Source organism: Triturus cristatus, chromosome 12 (genome assembly GCF_964204655.1).
Source record: "Triturus cristatus chromosome 12, aTriCri1.1, whole genome shotgun sequence".
Classification (NCBI taxonomy): domain Eukaryota; kingdom Metazoa; phylum Chordata; class Amphibia; order Caudata; family Salamandridae; genus Triturus; species Triturus cristatus.
This window is the reverse complement of record NC_140595.1, coordinates 63,252,666-63,274,995: the sequence shown is the minus strand read 5'-3', so window position 1 is coordinate 63,274,995 and position 22,330 is coordinate 63,252,666. Positions and strand designations below refer to the sequence as shown.

The 22,330-nt window shown below is 48.1% G+C and overlaps 1 protein-coding gene and 2 long non-coding RNA genes across 5 annotated transcripts in view; 1 reads left to right on the top strand and 2 right to left on the bottom strand.

Moving 5' to 3' along the window:
• Window positions 1-22,330, bottom strand: part of DOT1L (DOT1 like histone lysine methyltransferase) — a 252,978-nt gene that overhangs the window by 115,949 nt on the left and 114,699 nt on the right. For all 3 annotated transcript variants that reach the window (XM_085638968.1, XM_085638970.1, XM_085638969.1), the window contains exons 16-17: window positions 10,222-10,313; window positions 9,818-9,919 (exon numbers count right to left, since the gene is read on the bottom strand). In XM_085638968.1, coding sequence (XP_085495094.1) covers window positions 9,818-9,919; window positions 10,222-10,313 — 194 coding nt within the window. The remainder of the gene's footprint in view (window positions 1-9,817; window positions 9,920-10,221; window positions 10,314-22,330) is intronic.
• On the bottom strand, window positions 4,529-5,245 carry LOC146772483 (uncharacterized). The gene is made up of 2 exons (XR_014972217.1): window positions 5,142-5,245; window positions 4,529-4,865 (listed from the first exon to the last, which is right to left on the bottom strand). It is a non-coding gene; the product is annotated as an uncharacterized LOC146772483 (long non-coding RNA).
• On the top strand, window positions 5,524-6,240 carry LOC146772482 (uncharacterized). The gene is made up of 2 exons (XR_014972176.1): window positions 5,524-5,627; window positions 5,904-6,240. It is a non-coding gene; the product is annotated as an uncharacterized LOC146772482 (long non-coding RNA).

Below are 22,330 nucleotides of genomic sequence, written 5' to 3'. Positions count from 1 at the left end.
TTGCAGATATCATCTAATGGGATGTTCCCTAGAAAAGCCATAGAAGCCCCTATCTTTCGTGTAGAGTGGGCTTTAGGGGGAACAGATAGCGTGCGTTTTGCCTTGTGGTAGCAAATCTGTATGCATTTTACAATCCACCTAGCTGTCCCTGATTTAGAGATGGGGTTGCCTTTATGTGGTGGAGAGAAAGAGACAAACAGTTGTTTTGTCTTTCTGAAAGGTTGTGTTCTCTGGATATAGTAAAGTAAGGCCCTTTTAACATCCAGTGTGTGTAGAGCCTTTTCTGCAACAGTTTGAGGTTGCGAGAAAAAAAACGGTAATTCTACCGATTGGTTTAGATGAAAGGGGGAAATGACTTTGGGTAGGAATTTTGGGTTGGTACGGAGGACAACCTTGTTCGGGTGCATTTGGAGAAAAGGTTCTTGTATAGTAAGTGCTTGTATCTCACTGACCCTTCTAAGGGAAGTGATGGCTACAAGGAAAGCTGTTTTCCATGTGAGAAATTGCAGTTCACATTTATGCAAAGGTTCGAAAGGCGGTCCCATTAGCCTTGTGCGAACTATATTTAAGTTCCACACAGGTGAGGGTGGTACTCTGGGGGGAATTATTCGCTTGAGGCCTTCCATGAAGGCTTTAATGGCAGGCACTCTGAAAAGTGATAGGTGCTGTCTGTTTTGTAGGTAAGCGGCAATTGCTGCGAGGTGTAGCCGAATGGATGTATATGCTAGGTTACACCTTTGTAGATGGAGTAAGTAGCATATGATGTGCTGTATAGATGCGTCTAGAGGGTTGATTGTGTTGTTATGGCAATAAACAACAAATCTTTTCCACTTTGCAGCGTAGCAGGCTCTAGTAGTAGGGCGTCTAGCTTCTCTGATGACGTTCATACAGTCGGGGGAAGGTTAAGGTATACGAATTCTCAGGAGCCAGATCGCAAGGTTGAGCTGAGCTGGGTCCGGGTGTCTGATCTCTCCATGGTTCTGGGTTAGGAGGCATGGTGAGAGGTGTAACTTTTGGTGTGGCACTACCGAGAGTTCCAGCAGCGTGGTGTACCACGGTTGTCTGGCCCATGTTGGAGCTACTAGAATCAGTGTGAGGGAGTGCTGTTGTAGCTTTCGCACCACTAATGGAATTAGTGGGAGAGGTGGAAAGGCGTACGCAAATTTGCCTGACCAGTTCATCCATATCGCATTGCCTTTGGACAATGGGTGTGGGTATCTGGCGGCGAAGCTTGGGCATTTTTTGTTTTCGTGGGTGGCGAAGAGGTCTATGTGTGGATGCCCCCACATCTGAAAGAACGGGTGAAGAACCTGCGGGTGAAGTTCCCACTCGTGGATCTGCTGCGTCTGTCTGCTGAGCAGATCTGCCATGGTGTTTGGACTCCTGGGACATGTTGGGCTAGGAGAAAGATTTTGTGTGGAATTGCCCAGCTCCATATGCTCTGTGCTAGTTGAGAGAGCTGTGGAGAGTGTGTGCCGCCTTGTTTTTGAATGTAGTACATGGCCGTCATGTTGTCTGTGCGAATAAGGACTGCCTTGCCTAAAATCTGTGACTGAAAGGATTTCAGGGCTAGAAAGATTGCCAGTAACTCCAGATGGTTGATGTGGAGTAACTTTTGTTGCGGCGTCCATGTGCCCTGTACTGTGAGGTGTAGTAGATGAGCTCCCCAGCCGGAGAGCGATGCGTCTGTTAGGATTATTTGTGGAACCGGGTCCAGGAACGGTCGACCTCTGGAAAGATTTGTGGTGTTCCACCACTGCAGAGAGCGATGGGTGTGACCGTCTACCAACACCAGATCTGTCAGTTGCCCCTGGCCCTGGTTCCATTGGCGCGCTAAGCACTCTTGGACTGGACGCATCTGGAGTCTTGCATGAGGCACTATAAAAATGCAAGAGGCCATCATCCCTATCAGTTGCATAAACACTCTTGCTGGGAGGGAGTGTTGGAGTATGAATTTTTGACGCAAAGCCTGAATGCTTGCGATCCTTGCCGGATTGGGGTAGGCTATGGCTTTTGAGGGGTCTATGGTGGCACCGAGGTATTGCTTTGTGTGGGATGGTATTAGCTGGGACTTTGGTGGTTCACCGTGAAACCTAGCTGGTGAAGTAGTTGGATGGTAGTGGTGGTGTGATGTACACATTGGTTGTAGGACGTGGCTTTTATTAGCCAGTCGTCCAAATATGGGAAGACGTGAATGTGCTGTTTTCTGAGGTGTGCCGCCACTACCGCTAGGCACTTGGTGAATACCCTTGGTGCTGTTGTGACCCCGAATGGGAGCACCTTGAACTGGTAGTGTTGCCCGTCCACTACAAATCTGAGGTACTTTCTGTGACCATGGTGTACCGGAATGTGAAAGTATGCGTCTTTCTAGTCCAGTGTGGTGAGAAAGTCGTTCTGGGAGAGGAGCGGAAGTACCTGCTGAAGTGTTACCATGTGAAAATGGTCCGAATGTATGTATGTGTTTAGAGGCCGGAGATTTAAAATAGGTCGTAGAGTCTCGTCTCTTTTTGGTATCAGAAAATATAGGGAGTAGACCCCTAAATTTTGTTGACTGGTGGGGACTTCTTCTATTGCATGTTTTTGTAGGAGGGAGATTACCTCCTGTTTTAATAACGTGGAATGTTCTTGTGACATTGGGCGTTGCCTGGGTGGAATGTTTGGGGGGGTAGATGTCAATTCTAGGCAGTACCCTGAACAAATAATTTGGGTCACCCATCTGTCTGAGGTGATGGTCTCCCAGATGTGAAGGAAATTTTGTAGCCTGCCCCCGACTGGAGTGGGATGGTCTGGAGGGAGCAGGGGGAAGTCATTGGGTAGGCTGTGTGGCAGAGCGGGCGGTATTTGTTTTGCCTCTGCCTTTATTGTTATTGCCTCTATAGCCGCCTCTTTGATAACCCCTTGTGAAGGTGGATTGAGCAGGGGATTTGTAGGAAGTGGATGCGCGATCTGAGGAGTAGCCTCTGGCTGTGCCCCGAAAGGAAGAGCGGCGAAAGGAGCGCCTAGGAGGGTGTGACTGCAGGGCTCCCATAGATTTCGCCGTATCTGTGTCCTTTTTCATCTTCTCGAGGGACTCATCTACCTTTGGGCCGAATAGATGTTCTTGATCAAATGGGTGATTTAATATGGAGGCCTGTACCTCAGGTTTAAAGCCTGAAACTCTCAGCCAAGCATGGCGACGGAGGAGGACGCTAGTGTTAATGGCCCTGGAGGCTGTGTCTGCTGCGTCTAAGGCACAGCGTATAGAGGTGTCAGTTATGGTCTTACCCTCTTGAATTAATTCATTAGCCCTATTTTTGTATTTTTCTGGGAGGTGGCGCATGATGGTTTCTAGTTCATCATAATGCGCTCTGCCGTATCTGGCCAATAGCGCTTGAGTGTTGGCAATAGGCCATATATTGGCTGCCTGTGACGCAGTGCGCTTTCCTGACGCGTCCAGTAGCTTTGACTCTTTGTCAGGTGGTGGTGCTTCGCCTGACGCCTGGGAGTTTGACCTCTTCCGTACAGTGGAGACCACTAGGGAATCTAGTGGCGCTGTCCCTTTGATATAGGCAGGATCTGTGGGGGCAGCTTTATATTTTTTCTCTAGGAGTGGGTTAATGACCCTAGCCCTGACTGGGTCTTTAAAAACCTCTGGCGCATGTTTTATAACTCCTTTGAGCATAGGTAGTATGGAAGTAGACCTATGTGCGGTATCAAAGGTGTCGAGGAGGAAATCTTCCTCTACCGGGTCAGTGTGTAGCTCTACCCCGTGATAATGTGCCGCCCTCTGAAGTAGGTGGTGAAAACCTAATGAGTCTTCTGGTGGAGATGGCCTGGATGGATAAAGGTCATCTTGTGGGACATCTGGAATGTCTGGATTATTATAATTGTCCCATGGGTCTGGGGATCCTGTAGGGGTGGGGTCTTGTGGCACATCCCCTGGATCGTAGTATGGGTCCCCCTGATTATCATGGTCTGGAGACGGGGTCGGAGAGCGATGAGGCAGGGGTGGAGAAGGCGGAGGTGGAGGAGGAGGAGGAGGAGGTGGGGAAGGCACTCAGAAAGGGGAGGTAACACAGTCTTTCCTCTTTGGAGGTGGAGGCGGAGCCGGTTTGTCCAAATGTCTCTTTTTAGAAGAGAGTGCCAAATGTCCAGTTTTTGGATCCTTGGTAAGTGTCTTTTGCAAGGGATCCGGTGTAAACAGTTCCTGAGATAATGTTTGTTCCGTCGGCGCCGAAGGTTTCGGGGCCGATGACTTTTTAGGCTTGTCCATGCCGTGCTTTTTTGGAACCTCTGATTTTTGGGGTCGGCGCCGAAGTAGGCTTCGGCGCGGGACTGTCGGTGCCGAGGGCCTTATGATGTTTGGTCGGTACCGAAAGGCTGGGTTTCGACACCGAGGACTTTGGTGCGGAGCTCGGTGTCGAGGTAGAGGCCGGTCTCTTTTTCGGTGCCGAAGTGTGTTTATCAAAACAACAATGTCTCAACCAGTAATTGTAGGGACAGTTTTAAACAAAGATGCATAAGTCATAAAGGAGGGAAAACGAGAGACCAAAGTATGAAAAAGTATTTTAGTTAATATTATTATGCAAGAGAATTGTAACAGCACTATAATACAATCGAATTTTGGTAGCCAAACATACACCAATTGTGTACTGACCGTGCTCGGTGTAAGTGATAAGTGCAGTGACACAAGTGATATATACAGTGTGGGCGGCGCAAGGTGAAAACGACAACATTAATCATAAACAAATTACAAAAACACAATAATTAATTTGCATAAAGGTATAAATCCTTTGAAGGCCGTGGGTTACACTGGACTGTCGACGGCGTTTCGACCTTATGTATTTAAGGTCATCATCAGGACAATGGCTACAATTTGGAGAGTGCTGCAGGGAAGTAAAGAGAATAAAGAGTAGGTGGATCATCTTAAAATTAAGGAAAGTAAGGAGCAAAAAATTGTGCGGGCAGTGCCAATGGAGAAGGGTGTGCAGTGAGGGTAAAAGCAAATAGATGAGAAGTCAAGGGGGAATGGGGAGGAGGGGGAAGAAGGGGATGAGTGGGAAACAGAAGTAGAGGATAAGGGGGAAGGGTGTATTATCATAAAGGAAGAAAATAATGACTATGGGTACAACACAGTGCGGTGAGCAGATGTATAAATTCACCTTGGTGCTGGTCTAGTGAAAACGCACAAGGCGTTAATGCCCGGGCGATGGTCAGGTACTTCTACGTAAGACGGTATCACGAAGTGCTTTGGGATGCCAGAAATACGTGTGGAATCTGAGAGGAAATAAAGGCTAGTTAGGATACACGATGACCACGGGTCGGAGGGGGAGATAATTTAAACCAAAATGAGCTAACATACCAAATAAGCCGATATGTAGGGTCCGTTGTAGTTCTGTCGTCAAGAGACTTGGTCACGTGGGCAATCTACATTTAATTAGAGTAGTGTCCAAATCTACAAACCAGAAGATGGCGAACATAAATCAAACGCCTTGGTCATCGTGTATCCTAACTAGCCTTTATTTCCTCTCAGATTCCACACGTATTTCTGGCATCCCAAAGCACTTCGTGATACCGTCTTACGTAGAAGTACCTGACCATCGCCCGGGCATTAACGCCTTGTGCGTTTTCACTAGACCAGCACCAAGGTGAATTTATACATCTGCTCACCGCACTGTGTTGTACCCATAGTCATTATTTTCTTCCTTTATGATAATACACCCTTCCCCCTTATCCTCTACTTCTGTTTCCCACTCATCCCCTTCTTCCCCCTCCTCCCCATTCCCCCTTGACTTCTCATCTATTTGCTTTTACCCTCACTGCACACCCTTCTCCATTGGCACTGCCCGCACAATTTTTTGCTCCTTACTTTCCTTAATTTTAAGATGATCCACCTACTCTTTATTCTCTTTACTTCCCTGCAGCACTCTCCAAATTGTAGCCATTGTCCTGATGATGACCTTAAATACATAAGGTCGAAACGCCGTCGACAGTCCAGTGTAACCCACGGCCTTCAAAGGATTTATACCTTTATGCAAATTAATTATTGTGTTTTTGTAATTTGTTTATGATTAATGTTGTCGTTTTCACCTTGCGCCGCCCACACTGTATATATCACTTGTGTCACTGCACTTATCACTTACACCGAGCACGGTCAGTACACAATTGGTGTATGTTTGGCTACCAAAATTCGATTGTATTATAGTGCTGTTACAATTCTCTTGCATAATAATATTAACTAAAATACTTTTTCATACTTTGGTCTCTCGTTTTCCCTCCTTTATGACTTATGCATCTTTGTTTAAAACTGTCCCTACAATTACTGGTTGAGACATTGTTGTTTTGATACTATAATTCACCCGGTCTCAACTGGGTATACGGGTTTACTCCTGTTTCACGTTCCTAGAAGTGTGTTTATCGGCACCGCTGGCAGGCTGGCTCGAGCCCGAGCCGCGGGAAGGCTTATTAGGCTTCTTCACCGGGCCCGAAGGTGGGGTGTTTGAAGCAGTGTCTTTGGTCTTGCCTAGGCCTGGAGGCAAAGGTGTGACCGAAGCCTTTTTGGGTGTCGGCACGGGTGTGGGAGGGGGTATAGTACTCACGACCCTCTGCGCCGGGGTGATGTCCTCCACATCCAAGTCGTCGGCTTCTGAAGCACTGACGAGGTCCTCTTCGGTGCGCTGCTGTCCCGGAGCTTCGACGTCGTCCCCGAAGATGTCGACTGGAACGGAGGTCGAGGAGTGCGCCATGTTTCGTCTGGCCCTTCGATCTCGAATAGTCTTTTTCGATCTAAAAGACTTGCAGGCGGGACAGTCTCGAGCCTCGTGTTCAGGGGAGAGGCAGAGGTTGCACACCTCATGAAGATCGGTGTGGGGGAATTTGGACCCACATCGAGGGCACTTCTTGAATGGAGTTCTTTCCATCAGCCGGGACCGGAGCTTGGATAGGCCCCAAGGCCGCCGCCGCCGCCGACTGGAATCGAAGATGTGTCGAAGAAAAGATGATTGAGGAGATCTGGACCTGAATACCGCGATGAGCGAGGATTCCGCTTCGATCGTCGAACTGGAAATGTTCGGAACCGGAGCGCGAAGTATTACATCCGAGCCCGATGGCGGAAAAAAACAATCTGAGGATGGAGCCGAAGCCCATGCGCAATACGAACCAAGGGAGGGGTCACCGACCTCGTGACTTCCAAAGACTTTCCAAGAGGAAAAGCAAACTGCAAACATCCGGGCCCAACACCAGATGGCGATCTATGCAAAAGTGTGTAATCTGCAGCTCATATGCATCGAACATATATTACTTTCCAGCGAAAAACTGAACTTTACTACTTTACAAGTTAATCTGTTTGTTTTTGGTCTATCTTTTACAAACGTATATGAAACACCAAAAAAAGGAATATGCTACTTACCAGTATGCATCTGTTCTTGGTATGTAGAGCTGCAGATCTACACACTTTTGCATAGATCGCCATCTTTTCTAAGGCCTCATCCACCTTTGGCCCGAATAGATGTTCCTGGTCAAAGGGATGGTTAAGGATGGAGGCTTGTACTTCTGGTTTAAAACCAGATACCCTTAGCCAAGCATGGCGACGGAGAAGGACGCTGGTGTTGATGGCCCTGGAGGCTGTGTCTGCTGCATCTAGGTATTCGTGATTGTTTTACCCTCTTGAATTAACTCGTTGGCCCTAGCTTTATATTTTTCAGGGAGATGGTGCATTATGCTTTCTAATTCGTCATAATGAGCCCTGTCATATATGGCCAGTAGTGCCTGAGTGTTTGCTATACGCCATATGTTGGCCGCCTGGGATGCTGTGCGTTTGCCTGACGCATCTAGTAGTTTTGATTCTTTGTCAGGTGGCGGTGCATCACCTGGCGCTTGTGAATTTGCCCTTTTACGTGCCATAGATACTACTAAGGAGTCTAATGGCGCTGGTCCCCTGATGTAGGAGGGATCTGAGGGAGCAGGTTTGTATTTTTTTTCAAAACGTGGGTTAATGACCCTGGCTCTAACTGGGTCCTTAAAAACTTCTGCCGCATGCTTTACCACCCCTTTGAGCATGGGCAGTATGGAGGTTGACCTATGTGAGGTATCAAATGTGTCTAGGAGGAAATCTTCCTCCACGGGGTCGGTATGCAAGTCCACCCCGTGATAATGTGCCGCCCTTTGCAGAAGATGGTTGAACCCTAATGAATCTTCTGGTGGAGATGGTCTAGAAGGGTAAGGATAGTCTTGTGGGACGTTGGGGATATCTGGAATATTGTAATCGTCCCATGGGTCTGGGGATCCTGTTGGGGTGGGGTCCTGTGGCACATCCCCTGTATCATGATATGGGTCACCCTGATCATCATCGTCTGGAGACGGGGTCGGAGAATGATGAGGTGGGGGTGGAGAGGGCGGAGGGGGTGGAGGTGGGGAAGGAGGAGGAGAGGGAGGGGAAGGTATTCTGAACGGAGAGGTAGCAGAGTCCTTCCTCTTTGGAGGTGGAGGCGGAGCAGGCTTCTCCAAATGTCTCTTTTTGGTAGAGAGTGTCAAATGTCCAGTTTTTGGATCCTTGGTGAGAGCTTTTTGCAATGGATCCGGTGTAAATAGCTCTGGTGAGGTTACTTGGTTCGTCGGCGCCAAAGCCGATGTCTTTTTATGGTTTCTCTGTGCCGGTTTGTTGCTTAGAACCCGGCTTGGGACCCTCCGGTCTCTTGGTCGGCGCCGAGATGGGCTTCGGCTTGGAAGTGTCGGTGGCCTTGTGTGGTTTGGTCGATACCGAAGATTGCGTCGGTACCGAAGAGCTGGGTTTCGACCCCGAGGGCTTCGGTGTGGAGCTCGGTGTCGAGGTGGAGGCCGGTTTCTTTTTCGGTGCCGAAGTGTGTTTCTCGGCACCGCTGGTAGGCTGGCTCGAGCCCGAGCCGCCGGAAGGCTTACTTGGCTTCTTCCCTGGGCCCGAAGGTGGGGTGTGTGAAGCAGTGTGTCTGGTCTTGCGTAGGCCCGGCAGCGAAGGCGTGGCCGAAGCCCTTTTGGGTGTCGGCGCGGGTGTGTGTGTGTGTGTGGGGAGGGGTGGGGTGGTGGTGTATTTTGGTACTCACGACCCTCTGCGCCGGAGTGATGTCTTCCGCATCTGATTTGTCGGCCTCGGAATCGCGGACGAGGTCCTCTTCGGTGCGATGATGTTCCGGATCGTCGATGTCGTCTCCGAAGATGTCGACTGGAATGGACGTCGAGGAGTGTGCCATGTTCCTTCTGGCTCTTTGGACCCGAATAGTCTTTTTGGATCGGAAAGATTTACAGGGCGGACAGTCTCGAGCCTCGTGTTCAGGGGAGAGGCAGAGGTTGCATACCTCATGAAGATCGGTGTGGGGAAATTTGGACCCACATCGAGGGCACTTTTTAAATGGAGTTCTTTCCATGAGCCGGGACAAGAGCTTGGGTAGGCCCGAAGGCCGCCGTCGACGACTGGAACCGAAGGTTTGTGCCGATGAGAAGGCGCGTTGATTGAAGAGATCGAAACAATACCGCGAATTGGGGTGAGGATTGCATGTCGATCGTCGAACTGGAAGCTGTTCGGAACCGGAGCGCGAAGATTACATCAGAGCCCGATAGCGGGAAAAAACTATCTGAGGATAGAGCCGAAGCCCATGCGCAATATGATCCAAAGGAGGAGTCACCGACCTTGTGACTACCAAAGACTTTCCAAGAGGAAAAACAAACTGCAAACATCCGGGCCCAACACCAGATGGCGATCTATGCAAAAGTGTGTAATCTGCAGCTCATATGCCTCGAACATATATTTATTCCAAAAAAAGGAATGGGGAGGCGAGGCTAAGCAATAGATCTACTGTCAGTTTACCTCATCCAATTTCTGCTGAAACAGTCGCTTGATCTCCTCCTTCTGTACCTGACAGTGGTTGAAGAGCTGCTGTGCCGTGCCCAGTAATTGCGTATTCTTTTCCTAAAAAAGAAAACTCATTACATCAATATCTGAAAATTCAGGCGAAAGAAAAACCATCCCATAGATCTTGAGAACTCCAATTTGAACTTCCTACTTCGATAAGAGTGCACATTAATCTCTATGCCTCGATAGCATACCTGAGCAGATTTTGACAATGTTCTACCAACTGTAACTTCATGCCCCACAGTATACAAACAGTTCTCTACTACAAAAGGTACGGAAACTATATGTGATTTCCTAGCAGCCATCAGATTTAAGAGACAATGCGGCCACAACAAAAGAGGAGCAAATCGCACACTAACCTTCTCTTGCTCCAGCAACTGCTGCAGGTTGGCTTTGTACTGAGGGGTCTTCATGTAAGCCATGAACTGCATGTACTGAATTTTAAAGGAGTCTGCAAGGTAAGAAAAAGGAAAATGTTACAAGGAAATAGGCTTAGGTTCAAAACGGAAACAATGTTTATTTAATACAGTACTAAGAGCTGATGACCGAAAGCAGCTTGCAAATTGCTTCGTGTTTGTCACGCTAGAAATATTGATACTAGTTCAACAGCTCTGGAAGTCGAGGAAAATATCCCACAAACAAAATACATTCAGTTTTGAAGCATCCTATTCAATGGCGATTGACCATGAGGAAGTTGGGTTCTTCAGATAAACGGATTAAATGTTAAGAAGATTAATCCTGGACTAACTCACACAAAACAGAAACATCCAGAGCTGGGCTGTGCAAGGCAGCAAAAAGGGAAAATATTAATTAAAAAAATAGATAACGAAATATGTTGACTCATAAAAAAGAAGAAAAAAAGAACAACTATAAACAGGACCGATCGGAATCTCCAAGGACATGTGGATGTAGTACAAAGAAGCAGTGTGTGTGTAAACAAATAACTGACCTGTAAAGAAGGGTTTTTTCCAGGTAATTAAATACTAAAGGATCCTTGTGCTTCATAAGACTAGAAAACAACCAGGCAGATTGAAGCCAGACCAATCAAGTATCACCTCTGAAAACGTTACAGTGTGTATGCTTGTTTTACTGAGCCATGGCAACGCAGCTAGTGTTGATGAGCTTGGTGGGTTGCTGAAACATTTGAAGCAACCAGAATTTGGGACATCACCACAGCAAAATGAAGGCTACCTGAATACAAGAGCTGCTTTGTTTGTCTTGCGTTTCAAGAACCAGCTCAATACTACTACCTCAGAATCTGTATTTCCTGCATCAAGTGAGCAGAATGTCAAGCTGCCCCCTTTCTTTGGAACATGTCGTGAGAACATGGCAGTGAGACCCAACATCCAATTTCCATGAACATATGACTTAAAGCACCCAATCACAGCATGATGCTATCATGCCAGAGTCTGAAATCACTTACTACATGTATTTTCTTGGCATACACTTTTGTCTTAAAGGGGATGATAATTTTATGCTAATATGCAGGATATATGAAAGTTTTTTGCAGCTCTAGGACAAGTGATATTTTCTTATCTAACCCTTACCAAAGATAACATTTTTGCTGCTTACTGGGGCAATCCTAGATTTCTCTCTCACCTCCACCCTCCCTACTTCACATACCCAAAGCATTGAGCTGCTTCATGCCAAATGTAAACATTTCAGACAGCTGAATCTGCAAATGTCTTGTTCAATAGAAGCTCTGAGCATTCTAGCTTCATAAATTGAGAGTAGTTTTGCCAACAGGTACTCACCCAATGACCAGGTTCATCAAATAATGACGTGTTATATTTGTTGCATGAGCAATCTTAGATTTAAAAAATGACTGACGTAGTTCATCAGTAGTGGCGACAAGATGTGCTGTTGCAGGAAATAGGGCTTTTGTGAAAAACTTTATGTTGACTAGAATTCAGTGTACATTTTCGACATTTCTGGGTCTTGGGAAAAATACCAATCAGCCACAGGGAAGCCAGAAAGAAGTGTTCACCAACAGGGCATCTTGGAGCTGTACACACTTAGGCTTGAGTCACAGAACTAAGGGAACTATCCTTCCAAACATGACCTTGGCTTAGGAGACGGTCACTCAGACATTTGGGGTTGACATGGAGTGTTTAAAAAAAAAAAGGGGGGGGGGGGGGGGGAGTGAGCAGAAGGTGAGAGACCAAGTAACCAAATTGATGGGACACAGGGGAAAACTCTTCAATCTGGAAGGCGATTCTGGCAATAAGATTTCAGCTCAGACAGCCAGTGCTGCTAGAGGATGGCAGACGCAGGACAATGGAATGCCTATTACGCAAATGAGGAAGCTTCTTCGCAGAGAGCTGGCAGTGAACGCTAATGGCCCTGGCACAACGCGCTGCTGCTAAAGAAAAGCAGACTGCAAATAACTAAAAAGGAATAACAAGATTCAGACATATTCACATCAGAACAATGTTACTGAACCAGATGCCCAGGTGTCGTGCATGGGATCTCCTTGGAAAATGTGGTTAGGTCTGACACGCAGCTGGGTAAATAAAAAGCCCACGACGCTATATTCTCCAACTGGGAAAAAGAAGAAAACACATGTTGAGTTGAATGTGTATCAACAGAGGCTGCACTGGTGGCAAGATAACACAGGCTTACCAATGATCTTTTAAGGAGATTGCAATTACAAAACATGATTCAGAAATCAATGTCTTTGTACGTTGACCTTGCATGCACTCGCATTTTCAGCTGTGTTTAAATGCTGTGCAATAGTGGCACAAATTCAAATATGTCAACTAACTACTCTGAGTCGGTTCTATGCTCAATGTTCACCGATATAAACAAGAGGGTAGGCAGCACTGGCATTATAAGCCAGAGGACCATAAGGCCTCCCAGAATTTGCAACAGGGTGAATTATTGATTTTCTATTGATGGTAACAGCATGAGGCTGAGCTACAATAGAGTACTCTCAAGAACCCCAACAGCATGGCAAAGGTTACCTACCTTCAAGCACGGGCTCTCCTGCGTGATTATTACTTCAGCAGAAGGTCATATTCACAGTCTTATTGGACAACATATAAAGAGCCGAGAACGCTTCCAGCATATGCATGCTCTTCAACAAGTCTTAGATGCACCTTACTGGATTAATTTGGGGTCGGTTTCCAGGTCTAGTAGTTGCAAGTTAAATGCAAAGCACTAGAATTTTAAGTCCGACTAAGATTAATCTTTATCTTCCTTAACATTATGTGAGAAAGTGGCTCTGTATATACTGTTCCCTAATAGGTACAGGGTGTACAGAGTCCACAGTCCCCCAGAGGCTGATAGAGGTCAAAGTTAGGTATGACCTTACTCTCAAAAGTGGTAGCTTGGTCGAGCAGTAAGGCAGTACCAGAGGACAGTGTAAAGCATTTATTGTACACACTCAGTCAGCAAATGGTTTCACACACTCAATAACTGAACTCTAGGCCAATGATTTGTATATATAAAATATATGCTTGTTTTATTTTTAGAACCACAAAGGGGGTAAAAATATACTTTCTCAGAATGAGAGGTTGAATATAAATACTTTTGTTTCAAGCAATAAATTTGTGTAAACAGTCACAGTTGGTTGCAATAAACAATCCTATTTCCTAAACATAACAATGCATTGAGCTCAATGGTAAATTTAGGTTATTTGTAATAAATTACTTTTCAGATTACTTTTGGAATTCCAGGTCTGGATCCTAGAACCAGCCTGGGGTCAGTATTCAGAATCAAGTGATGAAAGTCGACTTAATAACTGTAATGATTTTTAAATAATATTTAGCTATTTCAAAAGTTAGCACTTAGAAAATATTTCACAGAAAACATTCAATGGATCTCTATGGCAAGAAATTCAAATTGCAGGTAGAGTACTTAATCGTTACTTTAGTAATCCATGACTGGGTGCCTAGACCCAGGACTGGGGTCCTTATCAAAAGCAGGTAAGTAATTTCGTTTGCAGAATTGGTACGATTTTAAAAGAATATTTCAAATTTGCAAAAGTAGACACTTAGAAGAAATTTCACAGAAAAGCAGACAATGGTTTCCTATGGGAGAAAAATGAGTTAGAAGTAAGTATAGTTGTGAACACTTTTCAGAGTCAGGGCTGGGCACCAAGATCCAGCACTGGGAGCTCACCTAGGAGCAGGTGAGTAAATTCGTTTTTGTCACTTGGCTGATTTTTGGTGAATTTTTGCAGTTTTGAAAAGTTCACACTTAGAAGATTTTTGAAGAAAAAGCCAGTCAATGTTACCCTATGAGGAAAATGAAGTTAGCGGTTTAAGGGTAAGTACTCGACTGGTAGTGTTGAAATTCCGGGCATGGACTCAGGGGTCCCCCAGTGTCAGGTAAGTACAGTTGATTCACCCTCAGCGGTTTCAGGACGGCCGGGTGCAGAGAGAGTTGGGCCCAATGTTATCCTATGAGGGATAGGGGGGCCTTGGTTGGTGGCTGATGTCTGGCAAGCCACGCGGCTGTGGGAGCTGGGCTCCTGGTCACTTACTCAGGGCAAGTGGGGAAGTAGGTTAGAGTAGAGAGGGCACTGCCAGGGCCACTCGGGCGGCTGGGTGCAGGGTGCTTTTGAGCCTTAGGGCGCTCAATGGAAATCAATGGGAATATTCCGGTTTGGAAAGAGGCTGCAGGCTCGGGGACGAGGATGTTTCAGGTGCCACCACCACTTCGAGAGGTAAGTTGGGTAGTTGTAGGTTAGGTGGGTACCCCGGGATTGGGCACAGGGGGTCGCAGGGCGCCGGGTGCAGGGGTGCCTTTTGACGTCGGGAATCTTACCCTCTGGTTGATCGCGGCTGGGGTGGCACTTGGTTCTGAGGCTGCAGGCTTCTTCCGGGATGTCGAGGGGGGTCCTTGGGTGCCGGACTCTGGGTCACAGTCGCCGTGGGGTCGTCCTCTGGGTCTTTGTCCACTCCGGCACTGGCCAGGCTTGGCTGGTGCAGAGTGTGTTGGGTCCGCGGTCCCGGGCTGGTGCCAGGGATAGCAAGTAGGTTTCTTGAGTAGAGCCTCTACTCGTGGGAGTCCCAGGGGCTTAGAGCTAAAGGGTAGCCAGGTCCTCCGGGGTTGGTGAGGTTGCTGGCCACGTGGGATGCCGCGCTGGTGCAGGTTCGAGAGTCGACAGGCCGGTAGGGCTGGGGCCAAAGCAGTTGGTGTCTTCTTCTCTTTTTAGCAGCTGCAGGGCAGGTCTTTGTTCTTCTTGCTCTTCTTGTCGTTTTTCTATCTGGAATCTGGGGAAGGAAGGTTCAGGGGGCCCCTAAATACTAGATTTAGGGGCGTTACAGGTAGGTGAAGGCCAGGGACCAATGGGACCTTGTCCTGGGGTGGGTACACCCCCTATCCTGCCTCTCTCCTGTGGGAGGGGGGCAGTAGCCTAATCCTGATAGGGTAGGGCCTCCCATCTTCAAGATGGCGAGAGCCCGGAGATGTGCTTCACCTCGCCTCCCCCACCTGAGGGGTGGGGTGGGCAGGCTGGCACATCCCCTGTCCTTGTATGGGGTTTCCGGCCAAGCTTCCCGCCAGAGTGGGGGGTTGCAGTGGCCTGGGGAAACTCCAACTGGCGGCATGCCTTTGAAGCTTCCCTTTGCTCATCCTGGGGGAGGAGATTTCTCACCTCACCCAGGATGTGCATTGTTGCAGGCCCGGGAGAGCAGGGGCTCTCCCACCCAGGGGTCCAGCAACGTGTCTGCTTAACTTTCTTGGGCATTTTCTTGGAGGTGAGTTCTGTGAGGGGGGTCACAATGGACCCATACCCCTTCACAAACCTCCTGTAGTACCCAGTCAAGCCAAGGAATGCCCTGACTTGGGTCTGGGTTGTTGGAGCTATCCAGTCCATGATGGCCTGGATTTTGGGTTGTAAGGGCTGTACCTGGCCTCCACCTACAAGGTGGCCCAAGTACACCACAGTGCCCTGCCCTATCTGGCATTTGGATGCCTTGATAGTGAGACCTGCACTCTGCAGAGCCTCTAAAACCTTCCCAAGGTGGATCAGGTGATCCTGCCAGGTGGAGCTAAAGACAGCAATATCATCAAGATAAGCTGCACTAAAGGACTCCAACCCAGCCAGGACATGGTTCACCAACCTCTGGAAGGTGGCAGGGGCATTCTTTAACCCAAAGGGCATCACAGTAAACTGATAATGCCCATCAGGGGTGGAGAATGCTGTCTTTTCTTTTGCTCCTGGGGCCATGCCAATCTGCCAGTACCCTGCAGTTAAGTCAAAGGTACTGAGAAATTTGGCAGCCCCCAATTTGTCTATCAGTTCATCTGCTCTTGGGATAGGGTGAGCATCTGTCTTGGTGACAGAGTTGAGCCCTCTATAGTCCACACAGAACCTCATCTCTCTCTTTTCACCCTGTTGATGAGGTTTGGGGACCAGAACCACTGGGCTAGCCCAGGGGCTCTCTGAAGGCTCAATGACCCCTAACTCCAGCATCTTGCTGACCTCAGCTTTGATGCTTTCCTTGACTTGATCTGACTGTCGATAGATTTTGTTCTTGACAGGTGCACTGTCACCAGTGTCCACATCATGGGTACACCAGCTTGTCAGACCAGGGGTCAGGGAAAAGAGGCTAGCATATTGTTGCAAGACTTGCTTGCAGTCAGTCTGCTGTTGGGCAGAGAGGGTGTCTGAGAAAATCACACCATCTACTGACCCATCTTTTGGGCTGTAGGATAGGAGGTCAGGGAGTGGCTCACTCTCTGCTTCCTGTTCTTCATCAGTCACCATCAGCATGGTGATGTCAGCCCTATCATTGTAGAGTTTAAGGCGGTTCACATGGATGACCCTTTTGGGTGTCATGCTAGTGCCCAGGTCAACTAGATAGGTGACCTCACTCTCTCTCTCTAGGATAGGGTAAGGGCCACTCCATTTGTCTTGGAGAGCCCTTGGTGCCACTGGCTCCAAAACCCACACCTGTTGCCCTGGTTGAAATTCAACCAGTGCAGCTTTTTGGTCATACCAGTGCTTCTGGAGCTCCTGGCTGGCCTCAAGGTTCTTGGATGCCTTTTCCATATACTCAGCCATTCTGGACCTTAGGCCAAGCACATAGTCCACTATGTCTTGTTTGGGTTCCTGAAGAGGCCTCTCCCAGCCCTCTTTTACAAGACATAGTGGTCCCCTTACAGGATGACCAAACAGAAGTTCAAAGGGTGAGAAACCTACTCCCTTCTGTGGCACTTCCCTGTAAGCGAAAAGCAAGCATGGTAACAGGACATCCCACCTCCTTTTGAGTTTCTCAGGGAGTCCCATGATCATACCTTTCAATGTCTTGTTGAACCTCTCAACAAGGCCATTGGTTTGTGGGTGGTAGGGTGTAGTAAACTTGTACTGCACTCCACACTCTTTCCACATGTGTGTTAGGTAAGCAGACATGAAGTTGGAACCTCTGTCTGAAACCACCTCCTTAGGAAAACCCACCCTGGTGAAGACACCCAGGAGGGCCTTGGCTACTGCAGGAGCTGTAGTAGTCCTAAGTGGAATTGCTTCAGGGTACCTAGTAGCATGATCCACTACTACTAGAATGAATTTGTTCCCCGAGGCTGTGGGAGGTTCAAGTGGACCCACAATGTCCACACCTACCCTTTCAAAGGGGACCCCCACCACTGGTAGTGGAATGAGGGGGGCCTTTGGGTGGCCACCTGTCTTGCCACTGGCCTGACAGGTAACACAGGAGCTGACAAACTCCTTCACCTTTTGGTGCATCTGGGGCCAGTAAAAGTGACTCACTAACCTTTCCCAAGTTTTGGATTGCCCCAGATGTCCAGCTAGGGGGATGTCATGAGCCAAAGTTAGGAGGAACTCCCTGTACTTCTGTGGCACTACCACCCTCCTGGTGGCTCCAGGAGTGGGGTCTCTTGCCTCAGCATACAGTAATCCCTCTTCCCAATAAGCTCTGTGGGTACCACTGACATCTCCCCTGGCTTCTGAAGCAGCTTGATGTCTCAGGCTTTCAAGAGTGGGACAGTCTCGCTGGCCCTGGCACAGCTCTTCCCTAGAGGGTCCCCCTGGGCCCAAGAGTTCAACCTGGTAAGGGTCAAGCTCCATGGACTCAGTTCCCTCAGGGGTATCTACATCCTCTCCAGGGGGAGAGGGGTTCTGAGTGTTTGGCTGTACAGAAGCTGGTCCCCCAGTCTCCTTGCCCTTCCTCTTGGTTGGTTGGGCCATTATTCCAGGCTCCAAACCTACTTTTTCACCCTTCCTCTTGCTCTGTGCTCTGGTTTGCACACACACCAATTCAGGGATGCCCAGCATGGCTGCATGGGCCTTTAACTCAACTTCAGCCCAGGCTGAGGTTTCCAGATCATTTCCAAGCAGGCATGCAGCTGGCAACTTTGGAGAGACCACTACCTGTTTCAGGCCAGTAACCCCCCCCCCCCAGCCTAATGTTACCATGGCCATGGGATGACTAGTGGTGACACTGTCAGCGTTGGTGACTGGGTAAGACTTCCCAATCAAGTATTGCTCAGGGGAAACCAGTGTGTCTTTCACCATAGTGACACTGGCACCTGTATCCCTCAGAGCTTCTACCCTAGTTCCATTTACCCAGGGGTACTGTAAGTATTTCTTTAAGTTGGGGGGCCACACAGCCACAGTGGCAAACTCCACTTCTCCCAAGGAGACTAAACTTGCTTCAGTGTGTTCCCAGATTTGCTCAGGGTACACCTCTGATCCCATTTGTATACTTGCTGCCCCAGGAGTGGCTGTACTGGGTGCCTTAGGGGCTTTGTTTTGGGGGCAAGATACAGTTAGGTGTCCCTGCTTCTTACAGGTATTACACCAGGCCTTTAAGGGATCAAAGTTCTTCCCCCTATATGGTTGGGGCACATAGGGAGTAGTTTGGGTCCCACCCACCTGAACAGGTTTTTGGGGCCCTTTGGAAGACTCAGACTTTTTATCTTGGGGATTCTCACCACCTTTCCCCTGGGGAGGTTTTGTGACCACCTTCTTTTGGTCACCCCCAGTGGTTGTCTTGGTCACCCTAGTCTTGACCCAGTGGTCTGCCTTCTTTCCCAATTCTTGGGGAGAAATTAGACCTAGGTCTACCAAATGCTGATGCAACTTTTCATTTGTGCAGTTACTCAAAATATGTTCCTTCATGAATAAATTGTACAATCCAGTAAAATCCTGCACACCATGTCCAGCTAACCAACCATCCAGTGTCTTCACTGAGAAATCTACAAAATCAATCCAGGACTGGGTCTGGGTTTTGTGAGCCCCCCTGAATCTAATTCTATACTCCTCAGTGGTGAATCCAAATCCCTCAATCAGAGCTTTCTTCATGAGGTCATAGGATCCTGCTTCTGGCCCAGAGAGAGTCAGAAGCCTGTCCCTGCAGTTACCAGAGAACAGTTCCCACAGGAGTGCCCCCCAGAGAGGTTTCTTTACTTTCCTGATATCACAAGCCCTCTCAAAGGCTGTGAACCATTTGGTGATATCATCACCTTCCTCAAATTTAGGGACAATCCCTTTGGGGATTTTAAGGTCAGAAGTTTCCTCCCTATCCTTGTTTTTATTATTGCTGCCACCATTGATGGGTGCTAAACCCATCTCTCTCCTTTCCTTTTCTAGAGCCAGGAGCCTGGACTCTAGATCTATTCTTTTGGCCAGCCTCACAAGGCTGTCCTCTTCACTGGGGGGTCCCCCAGTGTTGTCTCTGGGACCAGAGCCACCTGTGTGGTCTCTAGGTGCCCAGATGCTATGTCTTGAGTTGGAGGGTATGGGTGCCATCTCCTCCCTAGGGAATAGTATGGGGAGGTTGCTGTCCTCCTCCCCTGATTCCCTTTCCCCATCTGACTGGCCATCACCATGTTCAGATGGGTGGTCTTTAGCATACTCAGCCAGGAGCTCCTGGAGCCCTTGTTTGGTTGGATGCTGACCCATTTGTAAATTTTTGAGTTTACATAAGGACCTCAATTCCTTGAAAGACAAGTGTAAGTAAGGTGTGAGGTCGAGCTCCTCCACCAGGTCCATGTTATTATTATCACTAATAGCTGGGTTTGTTTGAGACATTCTAACCTGACAGTTCTAACCCTCTACCCTGACTATAGTGACTTTTATTTTTCTAAAATTCTAATGGGACTTAAGCAAGGCCCTAGCAAGACTTTTAGTAATTTTGGAAAAACCAATCAGAATTCTAAAGGCAATTTTTAAGAGTTCTGTCGTGTGATCAGATGGTAACCAAGTAGTCCAACAAATGCAAGTTTGTATCCCACCGCTGATCCACCAATGTGAGAAAGTGGCTCTGTATATACTGTTCCCTAATAGGTACAGGGTGTACAGAGTCCACAGTCCCCCAGAGGCTGATAGAGGTCAAAGTTAGGTATGACCTTACTCTCAAAAGTGGTAGCTTGGTCGAGCAGTAAGGCAGTACCAGAGGACAGTGTAAAGCATTTATTGTACACACTCAGTCAGCAAATGGTTTCACACACTCAATAACTGAACTCTAGGCCAATGATTTGTATATATAAAATATATGCTTGTTTTATTTTTAGAACCACAAAGGGGGTAAAAATATACTTTCTCAGAATGAGAGGTTGAATATAAATACTTTTGTTTCAAGCAATAAATTTGTGTAAACAGTCACAGTTGGTTGCAATAAACAATCCTATTTCCTAAACATAACAATGCATTGAGCTCAATGGTAAATTTAGGTTATTTGTAATAAATTACTTTTCAGATTACTTTTGGAATTCCAGGTCTGGATCCTAGAACCAGCCTGGGGTCAGTATTCAGAATCAAGTGATGAAAGTCGACTTAATAACTGTAATGATTTTTAAATAATATTTAGCTATTTCAAAAGTTAGCACTTAGAAAATATTTCACAGAAAACATTCAATGGATCTCTATGGCAAGAAATTCAAATTGCAGGTAGAGTACTTAATCGTTACTTTAGTAATCCAGGACTGGGTGCCTAGACCCAGGACTGGGGTCCTTATCAAAAGCAGGTAAGTAATTTCGTTTGCAGAATTGGTACGATTTTAAAAGAATATTTCAAATTTGCAAAAGTAGACACTTAGAAGAAATTTCACAGAAAAGCAGACAATGGTTTCCTATGGGAGAAAAATGAGTTAGAAGTAAGTATAGTTGTGAACACTTTTCAGAGTCAGGGCTGGGCACCAAGATCCAGCACTGGGAGCTCACCTAGGAGCAGGTGAGTAAATTCGTTTTTGTCACTTGGCTGATTTTTGGTGAATTTTTGCAGTTTTGAAAAGTTCACACTTAGAAGATTTTTGAAGAAAAAGCCAGTCAATGTTACCCTATGAGGAAAATGAAGTTAGCGGTTTAAGGGTAAGTACTCGACTGGTAGTGTTGAAATTCCGGGCATGGACTCAGGGGTCCCCCAGTGTCAGGTAAGTACAGTTGATTCACCCTCAGCGGTTTCAGGACGGCCGGGTGCAGAGAGAGTTGGGCCCAATGTTATCCTATGAGGGATAGGGGGGCCTTGGTTGGTGGCTGATGTCTGGCAAGCCACGCGGCTGTGGGAGCTGGGCTCCTGGTCACTTACTCAGGGCAAGTGGGGAAGTAGGTTAGAGTAGAGAGGGCACTGCCAGGGCCACTCGGGCGGCTGGGTGCAGGGTGCTTTTGAGCCTTAGGGCGCTCAATGGAAATCAATTGGAATATTCCGGTTTGGAAAGAGGCTGCAGGCTCGGGGACGAGGATGTTTCAGGTGCCACCACCACTTCGAGAGGTAAGTTGGGTAGTTGTAGGTTAGGTGGGTACCCCGGGATTGGGCACAGGGGGTCGCAGGGCGCCGGGTGCAGGGGTGCCTTTTGACGTCGGGAATCTTACCCTCTGGTTGATCGCGGCTGGGGTGGCACTTGGTTCTGAGGCTGCAGGCTTCTTCCGGGATGTCGAGGGGGGTCCTTGGGTGCCGGACTCTGGGTCACAGTCGCCGTGGGGTCGTCCTCTGGGTCTTTGTCCACTCCGGCACTGGCCAGGCTTGGCTGGTGCAGAGTGTGTTGGGTCCGCGGTCCCGGGCTGGTGCCAGGGATAGCAAGTAGGTTTCTTGAGTAGAGCCTCTACTCGTGGGAGTCCCAGGGGCTTAGAGCTAAAGGGTAGCCAGGTCCTCCGGGGTTAGTGAGGTTGCTGGCCACGTGGGATGCCGCGCTGGTGCAGGTTCGAGAGTCGACAGGCCGGTAGGGCTGGGGCCAAAGCAGTTGGTGTCTTCTTCTCTTTTTAGCAGCTGCAGGGCAGGTCTTTGTTCTTCTTGCTCTTCTTGTCGTTTTTCTATCTGGAATCTGGGGAAGGAAGGTTCAGGGGGCCCCTAAATACTAGATTTAGGGGCGTTACAGGTAGGTGAAGGCCAGGGACCAATGGGTCCTTGTCCTGGGGTGGGTACACCCCCTATCCTGCCTCTCTCCTGTGAGAGGGGGGCAGTAGCCTAATCCTGATAGGGTAGGGCCTCCCATCTTCAAGATGGCGAGAGCCCGGAGATGTGCTTCACCTCGCCTCCCCCACCTGAGGGGTGGGGTGGGCAG